The sequence below is a fragment of the Schistocerca serialis genome, chromosome 3 (genome assembly GCF_023864345.2).
Source record: "Schistocerca serialis cubense isolate TAMUIC-IGC-003099 chromosome 3, iqSchSeri2.2, whole genome shotgun sequence".
In the NCBI taxonomy this organism is placed as follows: Eukaryota; Metazoa; Arthropoda; class Insecta; order Orthoptera; family Acrididae; genus Schistocerca; species Schistocerca serialis.
The window spans coordinates 1,031,330,889-1,031,347,161 of NC_064640.1; the positions used below are offsets into that span (position 1 = coordinate 1,031,330,889).

At 38.2% G+C, this 16,273-nt stretch overlaps 1 protein-coding gene across 2 annotated transcripts in view; it reads left to right on the top strand.

The window, feature by feature from the left end:
* The first annotated feature begins 10,483 nt into the window (after nucleotides 1-10,483).
* LOC126471493 (exonuclease 1) overlaps nucleotides 10,484-16,273 on the top strand; it is a 152,923-nt gene continuing 147,133 nt past the window's right edge. Inside the window, exons 1-2 of one of the 2 annotated variants that reach the window (XM_050099705.1) lie at nucleotides 10,484-10,734; nucleotides 14,055-14,174. In XM_050099705.1, coding sequence (XP_049955662.1) covers nucleotides 10,574-10,734; nucleotides 14,055-14,174 — 281 coding nt within the window. In that variant the 5' untranslated portion in view covers nucleotides 10,484-10,573. Of the gene's footprint in view, nucleotides 10,735-14,054; nucleotides 14,175-16,273 lie in introns of those variants that run through there. The other variant, XM_050099707.1, reaches the window with a different exon arrangement.

Consider the following 16,273-nt stretch of genomic DNA (forward strand, 5'->3'; position numbering starts at 1 on the left):
TGAAAAAATTAATCGTTCGGCAAAATTGTCCTCTTCCATGTCCTGTAGAATTGCAGTTGAAAATTCGAACCTTTTGTTGTGGTCGTCAGGACGCAATGCTTGCAATAACTGCAGTTTGTACGGCTTCATGTGCAGACGGTTACTCAGAACGCGCCATACCGTTGTTTTAGACATGTTTAGTTCGTGACTTGCCCGTGCCGTGGATTTTCTAGGGCTCCTTTCGTAAGCTGCACGGACACGCTCGACATTTTCATCCGATGTGCGTGGACGACCCGTGCTTTTTCGCTTGCAGATGCAACCATCTTCTACGAATCTGTGATGCCACTCATAAATTTGCTTATGACGAGGCGGCTGTTTGTTGAATTGACGGCGGAATGCACGTTGCACACCAACAATGGACTCTAACTTTGCAAATTGCAGCACACAAAATGATCGTTCCTGTGGTGTCGTCGCCATTTTCCTACAAACAAACGCCAGCGCCACTGCGGATTTGCATGGAACTTCTGCGCGGACCATTGAAAAACTTTGAACCTTTCTCTGACAAGAAACGTTTGAATTGTGTTTCTATCATTTGTAGTTTTTGAGAAATAAATGTTTGAAATCTGCTCTTTCTTTTTGAAACGCCCTGTATGATTTAAATTTCTATTATCTTACCTACAAACATTTAAAAAATTAAAATTATCTCTAATCCATTGTTCTGGGATTTTTGAATATATTTGACTTAAATAAAAACAATGTATACTTTTATGTCTTCCTCTAGTAAATTATTCTCTAACTGTATCTTGATTTTCTAAAATGAAATCATCGTAAATAGGAACTGAATTTCCTTCACATTCATCCAATGGAATAATTTCATCATTATTTTAATTAAAACTAACACTTTGTTCAGCCACTTTTTCTTAATTTGTTTCATTTTTTATGAATTCTTGACATTTTGGTTGAACTAAACATTTTGAATAAGCATACAAATGATTAATTTCTTTCCAGTTTAACCATTCAGGTACTAAAAAATAATTCTCAATCAGTAGCGTTGTTTTTCCACACCTACTTGTCCTATAATTGCACATCAAATAGAATTTGGTATATGTTAACCAGATTTATTTTCTGGTTTCTTTTCTGGAATTATTATTTTTGGTTCCAGATCTGTCATTTATTTACATAAAATTTACTGATATAAATGAGTAGATTATTTCAATTCAGTGATAATTTTCTATTCTGATAGAATGATTAACTGTTCCATTATGAAAAACTTATAATAACGTTTCAGTAGATGGCTTATTCAACATTTTAAACTCTGAATAACATATTGAAAAGTAATAAACTTTACTGTGATGGAGAAACAATAGAAATTCATGTTGGTCAATATAGTTTGAAAAATATAGAAAAATTTATTCACTCAAAAAACCCAAATATTCATATTAAAGCAGATAAAATTTTAAATAGAATTGTTATTGATAATGATAAAAATAATGAAAAAATTACACATGGATAGAAAAGAAAATAATACAGCAAGTGTGTTAGGATTTAAAATTCAAATTATTGAAACTAATATAAAAGCCATTGCCAATGACATTCATAAAATCATTCCATTGGAATTGATTAACGTAAGTTTTAATTTGGCTGATGGAACGTTTGTTAAACATAATGACCATTTTCACTGAGAAACTATTACTATTGCATCATTTAAACCTAATTCTGAATTTGGTGGACCAATAATTAATGATCCGAATCATCCAATAAAAATTCCAATTTTCGACATTATTTAGAATTTAGAAATAACTATAACTGATGAAACTGATAATTTAATTCACTTCAATCGTGCCAATGTAACAGTAATTTTAAAATTGAATTAATCAATATATCTTTTCATAAATTATGAACCAAATCGTAAATGATCTATTTTACTCATTTCCTGCTAATGAGAAAACAAAAAATAATTTATTTCTTCCTAATAAAGAAACAGAAATTATAATTAAAATTCTTGATGGCTGAATTCATCCTAATTGTTCACAAACTTATATAACTCTTGATGTTATTCACACAGATGGGACTGATTTTTCTGCATATGGAGGAAAGTCATCTATTAAACTAATTGATGATTTTGTTTTAAAATTTTTCAGTGTTATTACAGTTAAATAAGGAAATACTATTTTATCTATAATCGAACATCCTTTTATTTCTTCTTCAACTCTTATTTGATTAACTTCTTTCCTTGCAAATGAATTAAATATGGAAGGACATATTCTTAGCAATGGGAGAATTGAAACTAATCGAAATGAAGTTCTTTATTCACTATGTAACGCCGGAAATGCATATCCTCCTATTTCCATCTATTGCACTGCACATTTTTTTCCTTATTTTGTTACCTGATGATATAACATTTCTGTGTCTTTGTATATTGTAATTGTTTTACTATTTGGATATATATGCATTTATGTCGATGTATAATTGGTTTGTTTTGTGAATATCATTTGTATTTATACGCTGGGTCTGGCCTAGGGAAAACTATGCTATCGAACGAATACATCGATAGGTCGTGTGGAGAACAAAAGTGTTTAGGATCTTTGGTAGTGTTAACTCTGTCGCATGGAGCGTGGGGAGAGGGGGAGTCTGGCTAGGGTAGTGCAGTGCAGGAGGTGTGTTGTGTGACGCTCCCACGAGTTGCCACACGTTTGGGGTTTGGCAGTATGTAATTGCGCTCGACTTGCTATGATAGTTTCTGACATGGTGTCGCGGACGGGAAGCATTAGCTGGTGCACGTCAAGAGCACGTTTCGCCTGGTGACCGTGTCGAGAAGAAGGCGCGCCAACATCCAGCTTCTGCAACAGCGACGGCCGACAATGAGTGACTGTCGCCACCTCCTCGATCGACGGCTTCAAACCTTCAATCAACCAACAAGGAAGACTGGAAGCATGTAAAGTTTTAGAACTGTATGGCAGACCTCAGCTTTTAAAACTGTTCAAATCGCAAAATTACAGCAACGTAGCCTGAACCTTTGTTGCTCATTGTCCCAATTGCATTACCAAGCAGGGTCCCTTCCTTTTCTGGAATGAACCCGAGTGTCATTGAAATTCAAACGCCAGCATTAAAGCAATATTATTCTATTTCACTGCTTTAATTTCAAAGGTCAGTTAAAGTATTCATAGCTGGCTACAATATTTAGATTACACAAGTACAAATTATGAGTGCGAGTTTTGTTACCATATTTTAGCTTATCTGTGACTACAGCTCAGCTTGGTACGTACTAAATTTTACTATTGTTAATTGTTCAGAATCATTTAATTCAAGTTCAAAGTTAAATCTCTTATTTCTAAATTGCGTAGATTCAAGTAGCTTTTGAAATGATTGTTGAGGTAGTCCAAGACTAACTGTATTTTACTGAATTTCGATGTGCTTCAGAAAGAAAGCTCACTATTAACTTCAGTCACTAAATTAACTTTCGATTTTCCGGTTTTATTAATTCTTTTGCTAAATTAAGTCAGAGTGTAGCGAAATTTATTACTTCTGACAAACTTTCAGTTTTCACACTACACGTGTCAACCTTCAGTTGCCACGCTTCTAGTGCTAATTATAAGTGTTCTATAAAAGGTCAAGTAGATTCTATTCTTCGTTGGAGTAGAGAAAATGATAATTCTACACTTCCAAAAGAAGGTAAAATTATTGTAAAAACTATGAAATTTCACTTGAATTAGAACAAGAAAGACTTAAAAATCCAAAAATTCCAATTTTTTTCTTTGAACTCCAAACAATTGAATTTGCTTGTTCACATGGAAAAAGACAGTTTGAACTAGATATTACTAACTATTATAATTCTAGATAATTTGATATGCCTTAGTTTATTTTCATTGTTTCCTGAAATAATCAAAAATAATCGATTACTTGTAACTTTTTTATTCGATCATGTTAAATTACAAAATATCTATGTTAAAAATGGAAGAAATAAACTTTTTCCACAAGAATCATGGAATTTTGATCCACCAAATAACTTCTTCAAACCTTATTCCTTTAGAGATTTCGAAAGAATAACTGAATTAAATAATGATCTAAGTGTAAGTCCATTCAATTTTATTCAAAATTAGCCACTTTATGTAATTAATATGTCTACAAGAATGAATGTTTTAACTACTCAAAAAACAACAATGAAACTATGCGCACTCTTTAATGGAAATCTTGCAAATGATACAATTGGTTACATTATTATATTTGGTTAAAAGAATTTAACTTCTGATGCACAACAGAAAGCTTATTGAAAATTTGTAATTAGTTAAATGAATGAAAAATTATAAATTTTATCAGAACTTGAAAAGTTGAACTTTTACCTATTGTATTTGGTGATAAAATTTTATTGCCATTATATGAAAAATATAAACTTACTCTTACAGAGTGTTATACCAAAATCTTTAAATGGTGATAAAATAGATAAAATTGTAAATTTACATTTTGTTTATCGAGGTAAGAAATCGAATAAAGAATGACCTGTACATGTTATTGAATTTGAATAAATTTTAAAGATTTTGTATTTGTCTTTTAATCAAATTAAGATTTCCTTCGCTATAATTTCCTAAGCTTTTTAAATAGGTCAATTTTGTTTGTGGTTTGTGTTTCCATTGTGTTTATGTAGAATTTAGGTTTTTTTATATAGGGAAATGAGATTTTTTGGTTGGGGGGAAGCTGTGAACTAGGATTTGGCTCGGAAATGCTCTTTGCTTCAGAATCAGCAGAAATACATTACTATCATGGAACAAGAATGATACAAAACTTACATTTAGTATGAGTAAACAAAAGAAATGTACACGGTAATATTACCTACAAAGGTAATAAAATTTTACAATAAACTGCTTCCAGAGCCAAAAGACAACTAAAAATCAAACATATAAAAAGTCACTTCAAGCATACTGGGACCTCTTAAGTTATTCATATTATAAAGACAAGGATTATTTACATTACACTGAGTAAAGAATGCAAAAATTTACCATTATTTAACAGTGCAATTGACATTTTACAGTGCTTCATCATGGTTTAATGAGCCTTTGTGTCATATCCTATATCCAGGATCTGTAGTGAATAATTCTATTCTGCTTTAATTTGCTGGAGTTCAGCAACTCATTCATTGTGATGAAGTGCTGTGTCAGCTTTTTCAGACATGCCAAAGGGACAATAAAATTAATGCGACAGGTTGGCGGAAACACCATGAAAGTCCTGACAAGGCCAAAAGTGAGTGAATATTTGTATTGTGGGCAGTGAGCAGTTATCTGATCAAATGCCAGACATGAAAATGTCCAATATCTTATCTTCCAATTGGTGTGGGATGTAAATATCTGGTGATGAAGCAGTAGTTGCGAAACTTATGAAACAAAACAGATACAAGCACTGAAGCATTCAGATCGAGCAACTGGTTTCTCCAAGCTGAGGTTAGCGCCCCTGGCAGCAGAAAGCATCAGAATATGGTGGACTCAGTGTACATTGTCTATAATCCAAGCCTATCTGTATCAGGTACTTAATTGCACGTTCTGTACTACAGCCTGGCTGGTATGCGAGGGACATCACTTCTGAAATGGCGTTGTGTCTAGTGCTCTGGCCAAAGGTAGCTTCTTCCATGCAGATGGCATGTTTAACACACTGTTCTCGGTAACCTCATGGAGCACCACTCACACACTGACAGCGTCCTGCTACTGAGGCCTCAGCTGGGTGCATCACTTACATGGAGGCAGTGTCTTCTGTGCTGGCCTTGGTCAGTGCATGGGACAGATAGCTTCCACGTAAAACAGGATCATTGATGTTAGCTAATCAGGTACGTGCATTCTGTCCAATAGCAGAACCTGTGAATTAGTTTTGACATCTGTAGGATTTACAATTGTGTCACTCTGTGAGGACTAAAGTTGTGTTCTGACTGTGCTTATCACAAGGATAGTTCTACTGGAACTGTGTTCTAGCTGTCCATTATGAGATTGGTTCTCTAGCCCAAGGGTGGTGCATGCTTTGACCAATCTCGGTTGGTCACAGGATGTGCCTTTTTTGCTAAGTACCATGGGACTTCTAGCAATCGCTAGAGCTGCATTTGTCAAGTGCACTCTGCAAAGTAGAGGATCCAGCACAGTTAAAGCCGGGAGCACTCCAACTATAATCAGCGAAGGTAGCCAAGCAGCAACCCAGTGGCCCAGTCTAAAAAAAGGATGTCATGCCAGGATGCAGACCCTTATGCTCTAGCAACTGTGGAGCTGATCCTGGCAAGGCTTGTTAGAGCTGTAGACGTTGCAGAAGTCCAGGTGAACTGGTAGAGGAGGCAGATATAAGGAGCTTCAAGGGACAGCTGAGGACCACACTGCTGAGTTGGGAGATGGTGCAGACGACCCTAACATGCAAGGTGGAAGCTGTGGAGAAGGCGTTGGCGAGGACTATGGAAGCGCCACAGAGACAGCTCCAGACCTTCGTCCAGGCAGTAACTGCACCAAAACAACCAGTATCAGAACGACTGGCCGCAATAACTAATGCCCACTCTTCATGAAGTCAAAGTGCACAGAAACTGGCTATGAAGTGAAAAAGAAATTCGTCTCCCTGATCAAGCGAGAAGTTGAAGATCTGAAAAACACAAGGGTCCATAATGTGGGTCCAACGCTCATTGTTGATGCTGCATCAGAGAATGACCGCTGAAAACTACTGGCAAATACCAAATTAATGGATAGACTCAAATGTGAGATTACCCGAAACTCAATCTGCTGATTACACTCTGGTATCAGGTTAATACCAGCATTGCCAAGAGAATTACTAACCCCAAAACTGAGAAGATATTCCCTGCAACCCTAAAAAAAGAATTCTGTAGTGTGGCTGTGTGCATGAACAGACAGTGATTCAGAAGTTCACCTTGTGAGTGATAAATTTTATGTGACTCTTTAAGATAAATTAGCATTAGAAATCAGTACTATAAGGTAAACTGGAATTAGAACCACTCATGTACAATGAGATAATGTTATGTCACAAAATTGTATTTTTTAACTCTGGTGATGTAAGTCATTATTTAACATTATGCAACAGTATGTATATACTATGTAGGCTATTATCTGCACTTACTGTGCAAGCTATTATATGTATGCATTGTCTACATTGTAAGCATAAAGGCATGTCCTATGTTACATGTACATGAATGAATGAATGAAATGAATGAAAATAGCCCTTGTTGTCCCATTGAGGGCAAAGGCCTCCTACAAGTAGGGGGAGCTGCTTTTAAAGATTTACGTGGTGAGCTAGTCTGCGTAAGAGGGTACCACACTTAATGCACACTAGACATTGAATTACACTTGATCACTTAGTTGTAGTTCTAGTTCTTTCCACTCTTTCCTGGCTCTGCTGGTCCACTGTCTTCCTGCTTGCTTTCTGAATAAGTCCAACCATTTACGTCTTGGTCTTCCTGGGAGTCTCTTGCCGATATGGGGGTCCCATGTAGTAGCTCGTGCTGTCTATCTGTCATCTTGCAGGATCGCCACAAAATGGTTGAAATGGCTCTGAGCACTATGGGACTTAACATTGGAGGTCATCAGTCCCCTAGAACTCAGAACTACATAAACCTAACTAGCCTAAGGACATCACACACATCCATGCCCGAGGCAGGATTCGAACCTGCGACCGTAGCGGTCGCGCGGTTCCAGACTGTAGCGCCTAGAACTTCTCGGCCACTCCGGCCGGCAGGATTGCCACGTGGCTGTCCCATTTCCATTTGGTTTTCATAGCCTGTTGTGCTATGTCAATTGTTGCTGATATGTTGTGTTTCAAAGTGTTCGATATTTTGTCTTTCAGAGAGATACTAAGGATCTTCCTCTGCATTTTCATTTGGCACACCTGTAGAGTGTTTATCTCTTTGGGTTTTAGAGCCCATGTTTGAAATCCATGTAATAACAATGGAAAAAACGCAGCTTTCGAGTGCTTCATTTTGAGCCTCCTATTCAGGGTTCTGTCTAGCAATATAAGGCCCAGAAAGCTTTCCAAGCTAAGGAAACTCTTCATTTTATTTCTTTTTCCATTTTGTTGTTAAAGGAAATTATTTGACCTAGGCATATTTATTGTGATGCATAGATTAATTCCGTTCCTTCAAGATATATTCGGGTTTCTAATCTATTTGTCATTAATTGCATTTTAGATTTGTTCATTGTGAGTCCTGCCATCTTGCTTTGTGAGTTAGCTCCTGGAGCATTGATTGCAGTTCCCTTGCAGCTTTGGCAAAGAGGACTACGTCGTCAGCGAACCTCAAATTAGTTAGTCTCTTGCTGTTGAGGAATATCCCATCTCTCTTATTCCATTTTAGTTTCCTGAATATGTCCTCCAGTATGGAAGTAAACAGTTTTGGGGAGATAGGATCCCCTTATCTAACTCCTCTTTCCATGCAGAAAGGCTGGCTTGTCTTTTCGGTTGTAACTCTAGCGAAGCTGTGGATTTAAATGTTTCTTAGTAGTTCGATGTATTTTGCTTCTATTCCTTGATTTCTTAGTGCTTGAAGTATTTTTGGTTGTTCGATGGTATCGAATGATTTGCTGTAATCAACAAAGCAAGGTATATTTTGAAGTGGCGATCTTCCGCTTTTTCTATTATCTGATAACGTTTTGTACAGCAATTCTCGCACTATGCGAAGTAAGGAAAACAGGGGAAGCTATCATAGAGAAATCAAACGGCGATCTGCTGTATTACAAGGGGTCAACCCCAGGACAAAGAGGGATAGGCTTCATCATCAAACCACAGTGATAATGTGAAGTGTTTGGTGCCTATTCAGCATAGCAGTTGATGCAAATACATATGTAGAAATGTTTGTCGCTAGTTTAGACAGGGATGTGAACAACCAACATTGCTGCCAACATATTGCCAACTTTGGTGGAACAATGTTGTGAATAGAAATATGTTTTTAAGCTTAGTATAAATGTGGCTTAAGGCACATTTACACTGAGTTTGAAATAAGTTCTGCAACAGTGTTCACAGCTATAGCGGGGAGCACATAAGAAGGGGAGAGTACGAAGCATTCTGTGGAGAGAGAGACAGAGTATACTTTGCAGCTTCACCAGTGTGACATCTCTCTCTCTCTCTCTCTCTCTCTCTCTCTCTCTCTCTCTGTCTGTCTGTCTGTCTATCCCACGAATCATTATCCAGTTGTTGCCTACCATGGATACTGGCAACACAGTTTCTCCTTCTGACCCTGCCTAGCAGAATTTACATGCACGGAAAACCATTGCAGTCGCTTCTCGACACCATATTTGTCCTGTTGCTTTATATCACCAATAACTGTAGTATTCCAGTAACCACACCATACGTAAACTAACACGAAAATCAACCCTAAATGTTCCACAGGCACCCCACTGTGCATGCTACAGGCTGACGCAGCAGAATGACGCTGTTGCCTGGAGCATCACATGGGACACTGCTCCTTGCCATTGAGCTTCTGCCCCCACCTGCCTTCTTATGTGCACGTCATTATAGTACTGGACTGCCGCTGTTGGCAACACAAAACCTGTATCGTACGGCTGTGTCCATACGGATCAAAGGAAGTTTGTTCCTGTCTGTTAGCACTAAATGCTAAATGTCTTTACTCTGTCTGTAATTTTCGTGTTGTTTTACCATGTATTCCTTTGCGGAATGGAATGGACAAGAAGAAAAATTTAAGAACTTGTCAGACACTGTAAGGCAGAGGACTGCCTGTGGAATGTTCGAAGTCATACTTATAAAAATATTAAACGTAAGTATAAGAAGTATGAGTCTCTACAAAGAAAAATGGTACATTACTTTGCATGGGGAGTAATGAAGTAAACACAAGAATTAAATCTCTCGTTTCCCAATACCACAGAACAACAACAACGCAATTTGTAGTCAACAAGTTACGTGAGGTGCCGTCCAACGAAAGGGCGTTGACAATAAAAAAAATTTCGATGCTTTCTATGAGATATAAATGAAATATGTAGCAGGCGTAGTCATCTGATTCTATATGACATGTTATGTGACAATAAAGTTTCTATTCCATTCTATTACGCTCTTGAACTTGTTTACAGAATCGACCAGCCTCAGATTATCTTCAAAAGAATAGTTTTGAGAGATGGAACGCGTAACGCTAAGTTATTACTGCAGATGAAGGTTAAATAAATATGAATGATGTGCGGGAAAATACCTACGAAAAAAACCTTCGATCATAGAATATGTATGATCGAAGAAGGGAACGCTATTCCAGGAATAAGCTGTTTCTGCAGACGAAGATTAAATAAATGTGAATGATGTGCGGGAAAGTATCTTCGAAAAAACCCTTCGACCATAGAATATGTATGGTCGAAGATGGGAACGCTATTCCAGGAATAACGAAACAGTGGGAAAATCGCGTCTTGCCAACGCACACTACAAGTTAGGCAGTGGTTACCCGACCCCTTGCAAAACAAATCACTGTAATGCACGCTCTATATATCGAATTTATAAAAAGTCGAAGACGCCATAATCGTAGGTTAATGAGGATCTATGGTTTTGGCGCGAAATATCGTGTTGACAGTCGGCGTTTTATGTATGTGTTGTATGTGTAAGCTTTGTGGTATAGTTTTGGTGCTTGAGGAATACCATGGGCATACAAGGACTAATTCCGTTCATGAAAAAGTGTACCAGATCCGCCCACATATCTCATTTTTCTGGGCAATGTGTCGCTATTGACGCTTATTGCTGGCTCCATAAAGGTGCTTATGCATGTGTAGAAAAGCTTGCAAGAGGCGAACCCTGCGATGCGTAAGTATTTCAGTATGTTGTGTTCACGTAAAAAAACTCTCACATGTTTTACATGTCATCTAACGCCTTACTTTCAATCTTTGTCCAAGATGAAATTTATCCACAAGAATAGACTGTTGTTGGCATACACTGTTATACGTTGTATTTATTGACGGTTAATAGTTTATCATTCATGCATAAATAAAACCTGCATTGATTGCCACTGGACTTCATTATAGGTTTATTCCTGAGCGTATTATGTGCTGTTGTCACTACCACATATTTCAATACCAGACAAAAAGTTGGGTTAAAATGTATATGATTTTGAATATTTTTGTATATCGTGCGCTCTCATGTTTTGTAAGCCCTTGGATTTACACTCTGCCAATTGTACACTCTTCATCTCGCAGCACACCATCTGCAGTGTATGTAAGCATAACATGCCTGTCTGATCATTTTTCCTATTGATAAACCTTGCACAGTACCTAGACTTACATTAAAACACTTAATAAAATGATATATTGGTATTATGACGACGTAGGGAAAGCACAACCAATGTGTCATTGGACATTGCAGTAAACAACTACCTGCATTGTAAAATCTGTAGGCAATTTGTGATCACTGAGACGTTTGTAATATCTGTTTTAGAGCAAAGTAAAATGACATTGTGTGACTGTGAACATATACAAGATAATAAAAGCTATTATTTTTCTCTTGACCTGTGGTTTTTGAAGATACGGTGTAATCTGTCTGTTGCATCTCTCTTTATTGATACCTGGATTATCGTCATCATCAACCCCTTTGCTGCAGTTGGGCAGGATAAATATGCATGAAGTAGAAAAGAATTCCGAATCTCATGGATATTCTGGTGATAGCCTGTCACTCTAAATGGAATTTCACTTATATATGTATCAACTACTAACATTTACATCATAAGCAGTCCACTTTAGTTTTCACCAGGTCAAGGGAAGTGTCTGATTCCTGTAGATATTCTTTTTTTTTCCGTCATGTTTGTGTGATGGGCTCGGGGTGTGTCTTTTTTTAGGCCAACCGCAGCTGCCAATACCAAAACACCAACTCCTACAGCAAAAACTGCTGCTGCGGATACCCAAACATCATCATCTGCAGCAAAAACTACAAAATTGGGATCAGACATTTCCCTTGACCAAAACACCGATACCTACATATAAAACTATGAAAATTAGAATGGGTCATTTCCCATGACCTATATAGGTCAACCATAACTATTGATACGGAAGAACCACCACCTACAACTACAAAAAACAAAACCAAAACCGCAACACCTCAAAAATTCAAAAGTCAAACATTCCTACTTAAATTAAAATACATTCGATACACAATAAATACACAAAAAACACAACAAATCGACATCAACAAACACAACCAACTCATAAACTTGGCATCGTAATGACGTCACACACCACAACACCCTTATGTCATGGTCACATTGTGAATTAATTTTCATGCAAACCATACAATTCTAATCTTCACGCACCTGCCTTTCATGTACTTCGACTCTTATGACTCCATTCTGGTTTCCACGTAAGTCATTCATAACCTTTCACTCTCTATGTTTTATCCTTGCCAGCTTCAAAATTTTATAGTGTTGTTCCATTCTGCATTGTCAAAAGCCTTCTGTAAATCTACGAACATTGTGAGCATAGGCTTGCCTTTCTTCAAATTTTCTTCTAAGATAAGTAGTGTGGACACTGTTGTCTCACATGTTTCTACACTTTTCTGAAAATGATCTTCCCCTGGGCCAACTTCTACCCACTGCATCCATTCTGTTGTAAAAACTCTTTGTCAGTATTTTGCAACCAGGACTTATTATACTGGTGGTTCTGTAGCATTCACACCTGTCAATGCCTTTCTTCTTCTGAATTATAATCATGGCACTCTTCTTGGAGTTTGAGGGGAAAAGTGAAATGATTGTATGACATAATTGGCTGGGAGACTCCATCGGATATTGTTCCGCTGCCTGTTTCAGCTCTATTTGACGCCAGTATGGTGACTTGCATGTGTTTGTGATGAATATGAGATGAAATGATTAGGACAACACACACACACGCACAGTTCCTGAGCAAAAAAAGTCTGCAACGTTACCAGGAATCAAACCAGGGACCACACAATCTAGAGGCAGTGGTGCTAACCATTAGCCAACGAGTAACAGACGAAGTCTGAGGATATTTTGCCTGTCTTGTACATTTTACATTGTAAATAGATAAATTTTGCAATGGCTGGTTCTCTCAAAAATCTCTATGATTCTGAGAGTATGCAGTCTGCTCCAGTGACCTCCTTCAACGTAAGTCTCTCTGAGCTCTTTCAAAATCTTCCCGCAGTATCATATTGCCCATCTCATTTCAGCTACTTCCCTTTCATTCATACATTCAAGTTTGTTTCCGTGTGACTCTTCTATGTGTTCCTTACACCTTTCAGCCTTACCGTCTTTTCTCTTCCCCCTCTTTAAACGAACCAATCTTACCTTCCTTGTTTAATACTGGCTTGCTGTCTCAGCTCTTGATATTCATAAAGCTGCTTATCCTTTCTCCAAATGTTTTTTTTTTCTTATATTTTGTTTCATATGGAACTATGGATCAACAAAAATGTTTCACCTGGTCAGAAAAATCACATTTCTTGCTACCCCAAGTCAGTGGTCATATTTGGATATGCCATCATTTAAGTGAATGGCTGCTCAAAACACAGACCCAGGCTGGTGGAGCAGTATTATATTGTGGAGGATGTTCACCTTTCTTCTTCTGAATTATAATCATGGCACTTGTGATCATAATTGAAGGCATCATGACAGCTGCAGACTATGTGAACATTATTGTGGACAACCTACATCCATTCATGCTTGATGTCTTCCCAGATGGTGCTGGCTTCTTCCAGCAGGGTGACTGTACATGTCAGAAGGCCAGAATCTTACTACAGTGATTTGAGGAGCATCATGATGACTCACATGATGTCTAGTCCACCAAATGTGCCTGATCTGAATTCGATGTGATACATGTGGGACACTATTTGTCACCAGCTACACCTTCACAAATTGTTGTCCTGTAATTTATGGGAATTGTATGACCTGTGCTTAGAAACTCGGTCCCAGATTTGTCAAATCCATGTCACGTGGTTTGAATAAAAACTGTTCTCAGAAAATATATAGCCTTGACACAAATAATGCCATTCTTTAAAAAAAAAATTAGTGTGTGTTCATTTTGCACTTGTGAGTAAGAAAATGAAATATTAAAATAGACATCTGCTGTGATAAGGAGCTTGTTTGTGGTAGCCATCTCATTTCTTTCTGTCTGTCCTTTTAATTCCAGGTATGTGACTTATTGTATGAAGCTTGTAAACATGTTGTTATCACATAATATAAAGCCAATTCTTGTATTTGATGGGCGCCATTTGCCAGCAAAAGCAAAAACTGAACTCAAACGACGTGAGTAAGTATATAATTTATTGACAAAGTCATTTTTATATGTTATGTTACTCAGTCACTATATTAATTTATACATTAGTCTTGGTAGCCTATTAAAATTTAATGTGTGTGCATTCACTTATTCCTTTCAAATTTTACTCTCAACCTTTACCTATTGATTATCAACAGCTTATAATGAACATTTTTCTAGAATATGAATCTATCTCATCATACATTAACTCCACGACCTTACTCTTCGTTTCTCATCATTATTTTTCCCCTGTTTGAGAAAATTCTCTTTTGTTATGTCATCGGTGATTTTATACAGCTATGGATGAGTTTTGCTCTATAGCAGAAAGATTTTTTGTGAAAATTTAAGTGTATATCAAAAGGATAGGCAAATGTGAAATGGGGGTGGTGTTGGTCGCAGTAGACTAAAAACTCAAATTCACTGAGATAGAAATTGAAGCTGCATGTGATTCTGTGGGCAACACTCAGTGTCAGGGGTGGGCATAAAATGATATTTGGATCCTTCTGTCACTCTTCAGACTCATCTCCTTATGGAACCAAAAACTTCAGAGGAAACCTCAGTTCACTTGTATGTGAGTTCCCCAGTCATACTATAATCATCAGTGGAGATTTTAATCATTTAAAAGTTAATTGGGAAAATTACAGATTTGTTAATGGTGGGTGTGATAAGACATCCTGTGGGACTTTACTAAATGCCTTCTCTGAAAACTACCTAGAACAGAAAGCTAGGAACCCTATTCGTGATGGAAATGTATTGGGTCTAATGGCAACAAGTAGACGTACCTCTATGTGATGTCCACGTTGAAACTGGTATTAGTAACCATGATGTGGTTGTGGCAACAGTGATCACCAAAATACAAAGGAGAACCAAAGCAAGCAGAAAGATATACACTATATGATCCAAAGTATCACCTGGCAGAAAATGACTTAAAAGTTCATGGTGCCCTCCATCGGTAATGCTGAATTCAGTGTGGTGTTGGCTAACCCTTAGCCTTGATTACAGCTTCCACTCTTGCAGGTATACGTTCAGTCAGGTGCTGGAAGATTTCTTGTGGATTATCAGCCCATTTTTCACAGAGTGCTGCACTGAGGAGAGGTAGCGATGTCGGTCGGTGAGGCCTGGCACGAAGTCGGCGTTCCAAAACATCCTAAAGGTATTCTATAGGATTCAGGTCAGGACTCCGTGCAGGCCAGTCCGTTTCAGGGATGTTATTGTCGTGTAACCTCTCCACCACAGGCCGTGCATTATGAACAGGTGCTCGATCATGTTGAAAGATACCAATCGCCATTCCCAAATTGCTCTTCAATAGTGGGAAGCAAGAAGGTGCTTAAACATCAATGTAAGCCTGTGCTGTGTTAATGCCACACAAAACAACAAGGGGTGCAAGCCCCCTCCATGAAAAACACGACCACGCTATAACACCACCACCTCCCAATTTTACTGTTGGCCCTACACACACTGGCAGATGACATTCAACAGGCATTCGCCATACGCACACCCAGCCGTCGCACTGCCACAGTGTGTACTGTGATTCATCATTCCATTCGACTTTTTCCACTGTTCAATCGTCCAATTTTTACACTCCTTACACCAAGCGAGGCATTGTTTGGCTTTTACTGGTGTGACATGTGGCTTATGAGCAGCCGCTCGACCATGAAATCCAAGTTTTCTCACCTTTCGCCTAACTGTCATAGTACTTGCAGTGGATCCTGATGCAGTTAGCGTGTTCGTACCAGCACTGGCGAGTCTTTTGTCATTTGCAGTGACTCTCTCAGTAGTCTCCAGGCTCTTGACCAGTGCTACCCACGCCATCCCATTGTTGTTGCCATCCAGGAGTCCGTTCATGCTCTTGCACAACGTGGCCGTTCAGTGGTGTTCATATGGACCCCGGGACACGTTGGGATAGCGGGCAACGAACACGCCGACAAGTTAGCTAAAGAAGCCACCCGCAAACTGCCGTTGGAGATCGGCCTCCCGGCAACTGATCTCCGATCGGTGTTACGCCGTCGGGTCTTTGGGATGTGGGCCGACGAATGGCGCACCCTGTCTGTACCCAACAAGCTGCGGCGTGTAAAGGAGGCCACGACTGTGTG